General features: G+C 40.1%; 1 gene segment (V, D, J or C); it reads right to left on the bottom strand.

The window, feature by feature from the left end:
• Positions 1–491: 491 nt before the first annotated feature.
• LOC111760441 (immunoglobulin kappa variable 3-20-like) lies at positions 492–1066 on the bottom strand. The segment is given in 2 exon segments: positions 492–835; positions 1018–1066. Coding segments are annotated over 2 exon segments (393 nt in total).
• Between the last annotated feature and the right edge of the window lie 2251 nt (positions 1067–3317).

Below are 3317 nucleotides of genomic sequence, written 5' to 3' on the forward strand. Positions count from 1 at the left end.
ATCCACAATTATTATTTGATGGTAATAAAAAAATGAAAATAGTTATCTAAATTTAAAAAAAGGAAGGTAGAGTAGTAAATCCCACTTTGTGACACTGAAGAAAAAGGCTTGGATGGCAACAGGGCCCAGTAAAAGAAAGAGTAAGGGAGGAAGATGACCTTCCATGGGAGAAGTTTGAATATGAAGGATCAGAGTAGGTGGGGAAGAAGGAAGAAGATCGAAGGAATAAGGAGAGAAAAAGGTAAATTTTTAAACATATAGAGAAACAATGAAGAGAGAATTATTCCGTCAGGGTGTAAAGTTTACAAGACCCTTGCCTAGAGGGTAAGAGGTAGAAATTTATTCACCCTATCCTTTTGATCTGGCCATATGAAAAAAATATTTCAGTGTTACAGTTCCCTAAAGTATGTGGTTTCTCAGACAGTTGGAGGATGGAAACAAACTAAAGTCTATTTGAAGATGAAGCAACTGGCGCTGCAGGACTCACTGCCCTACAGCCCTGGGGAAGAGGTTTCTGTTCGAGGCTGAAGCACTGTGGGAGGAGGGCTCTGACGCTGCTGGCAGTAATAATCTCCCAAATCTTCAGGCTGGAATCTGCTGATGGTGAGAGTGAAATCTGTCCCAGACCCTCTGCCACTGAATCGATCAGGGACCCCAGATGGCTGGGTGGATGTATCATAGATGAGCAGTTTAGGGACCTGTCCAGGTTTCTGCTGGTACCAGGCTAAGTTGCTGTAAACACTCCGACTGGCCTTGCACTTGAGGGTGATGGTCTCTCCTGGAGATGCAGCCACAGAGCCTGGAGACTGGGTCATCACGATGTCCCCACTGGAACCTGCAACCAGAAAAGTACATAAATTGTACATTAAATCAGAAATGTTTAAAATATCTATTTAATGCAGGTTTTCTTAATTATCATATATATTCAGATCTGCTTTAGATGAAATGGTTTGCTCAATCTGCAAATTAAAAAGATTCTCCAAATTTATAAAGATAATAAACTTCTAAACCTCTCACCTGAGAACCAGAGCACCAGGAATAAGAGCCCTTGGGAATGTGACATCATCTTGCTCACCTGTCTTATGTACTCAGGTCCCATCTCCAGGGAAACTACATTAATAGAGCTCTGAGCAGACAACCAAGTCCCCGAGGAGCATATGCAAAGCATCACAGAGTATAAAGCCAAAAGTATCTCTGCAATGAATTGTAAAGACATATAGTGGAAGGAGATAAAAATATCATGACTAGGGGAAATGCAATCACACACCTGTAAAAGGCGAGAAATCAACTTACCACCACAATTTTCAATAATATTCAGGACAATTTTGAAAATGACATAGTCCATCACCAATTTAATTCTTTCAAATCAACTGCACCCATCTTGAAAACAAAGGAATTTGTAATAAAATGCATGCATCTGTAAGTGTAGTATCAGAACTTAAGTAAATGTTATAAATATGGCACTAAAACCTATGTGGAATATACTTGTATCATTGGATAGATTTAAGATGTAGTGCACATATTGTGGACCTATCCCAGTCTATTTTAAATATTAAAAAGATATTTGAAACTCCTCTTCGACATCCCAAAGACACCTCAATTAATATATCCAAAACAAGACCTTCATGTTGCCATTAATACAAATACTACTCCCAGAAATGAGTCACCAAATACTTACAAGTCACCCTTAGCACTGTCTTTTAAGTACATCATATCCTAAAATCACTAATGTAGTGGTTAGGAGACTTGAAGTATAACACATCCACCTAGTGGTCATAGGTAAAATGGCTTCAGCTCCCAAGGTCTGATAGAGCAGTTCTTCATTTATTCCTACCTAAAACTAATGATACATTTAGAATTATGCAAATAGCAATATCATGAATACTTCTAGGCACAGAACACTAAATTACGAACAAATAGAATGATTCATTTTACTGGGAGGGTACACAATAAACAATTAACTTTTCTGCAACCATTACTAACCAGCTTCTCTGAGATTTCCTCCCCTGTAGCAATGCTGATACTTAGGAAAGGTACAGTAATGGGAATCTGGTCCATTTCATGATCAACTCTGCAAGAAGAGTCAGAGATAAAGAGAAAATGTGGAGCAGTTTCACAATTTTTTATACAAAAATTCTTTCTCTCTAATGAATTTACCTTTCATGCAAGGATTTTTTCCTAATGTTCCTAAGAGGTTTTCCTTCATGTTGAGTGTCCTCAAGCATGTATTGTTCCACCTCTAATTAATAATAAGTACATTTTCCTATACTTAAGAGCCTATTACCTTAGAAGAGAGTCTCCACCCAACATTCATGAATGGTGATGTGCTGACACATATCATCAAGGAAGGCATTCCTTCTCATCAACAGTCCATACTGTTCTTGGTCCACCACGTATTTGTGTTTAGAAGATGCTAATAATTACTTCAGTTTTGTTCTACACACCCATGTTTTTTTCCTCCTCCTCCATGAAGCTGCCTTAAGCATACATTCTTTTTTTTTTTTTTTTTTTAAAGATTTATTTTTATTTTATTTAATTCTCCTCCCCTCCCCCGGTTGTCTGTTTTCTGTGTCTTTTTGCTGCGTCTTGTTTCTTTGTCCGCTTCTGTTGTCGTCAGCGGCACGGGAAGTGTGGGCGGCGCCATTCCTCGGCAGGCTGCTCCCTCCTTCGCGCTGGGCGGCTCTCCTTATGGGTGCACTCCTTGTGCGTGGGGCTCCCCTACGCGGGGGACACCCCTGTGTGGCAGGGCACTCCTTGCGCGCATCAGCACTGCGCATGGACCAGCTCCACACGGGTCAAGGAGGCCCGGGGCTTGAACCGCGGGCCTCCCATGTGGTAGACGGACGCCCTAACCACTGGGCCAAAGTCCGTTTCCCTAAGCATACATTCTTAGGTTTGCTTATTTTGCTCCAATTTCTACTACCTAAATGATAGTTTTCCTACATCACTGCAATATAATTTCCTTCCCATTCTTACATACATTCAAAAATTTAAAGTCATAGATGACAGGATGATAAAACAGAATGTGTCATGCAGAGTAACTGGCCCAAGGGGTTATCTAAAAGGTGAAGTAGGAAATATCAAGTAGGGGACAGTTGCCCTAATGTGTGAATAGAGGAGGGTGCTGGCCTTCAAAGCCCAGGGAAGAGCACTTCAGAAAATAAAAGATGGGTATTTAAGAAATACTAATCAAACAGTATGAAAGCAGAATGGGCCTGATCCGACGGTAATATTAATTCGATTGAAGTTTGAGTTTTAGGTTATGAACTATGAGAATCCATGGAACAAGACTTAGAATTAATTTTTCATTTTAGCAC

This window comes from Dasypus novemcinctus, chromosome 17 (genome assembly GCF_030445035.2).
Source record: "Dasypus novemcinctus isolate mDasNov1 chromosome 17, mDasNov1.1.hap2, whole genome shotgun sequence".
Classification (NCBI taxonomy): domain Eukaryota; kingdom Metazoa; phylum Chordata; class Mammalia; order Cingulata; family Dasypodidae; genus Dasypus; species Dasypus novemcinctus.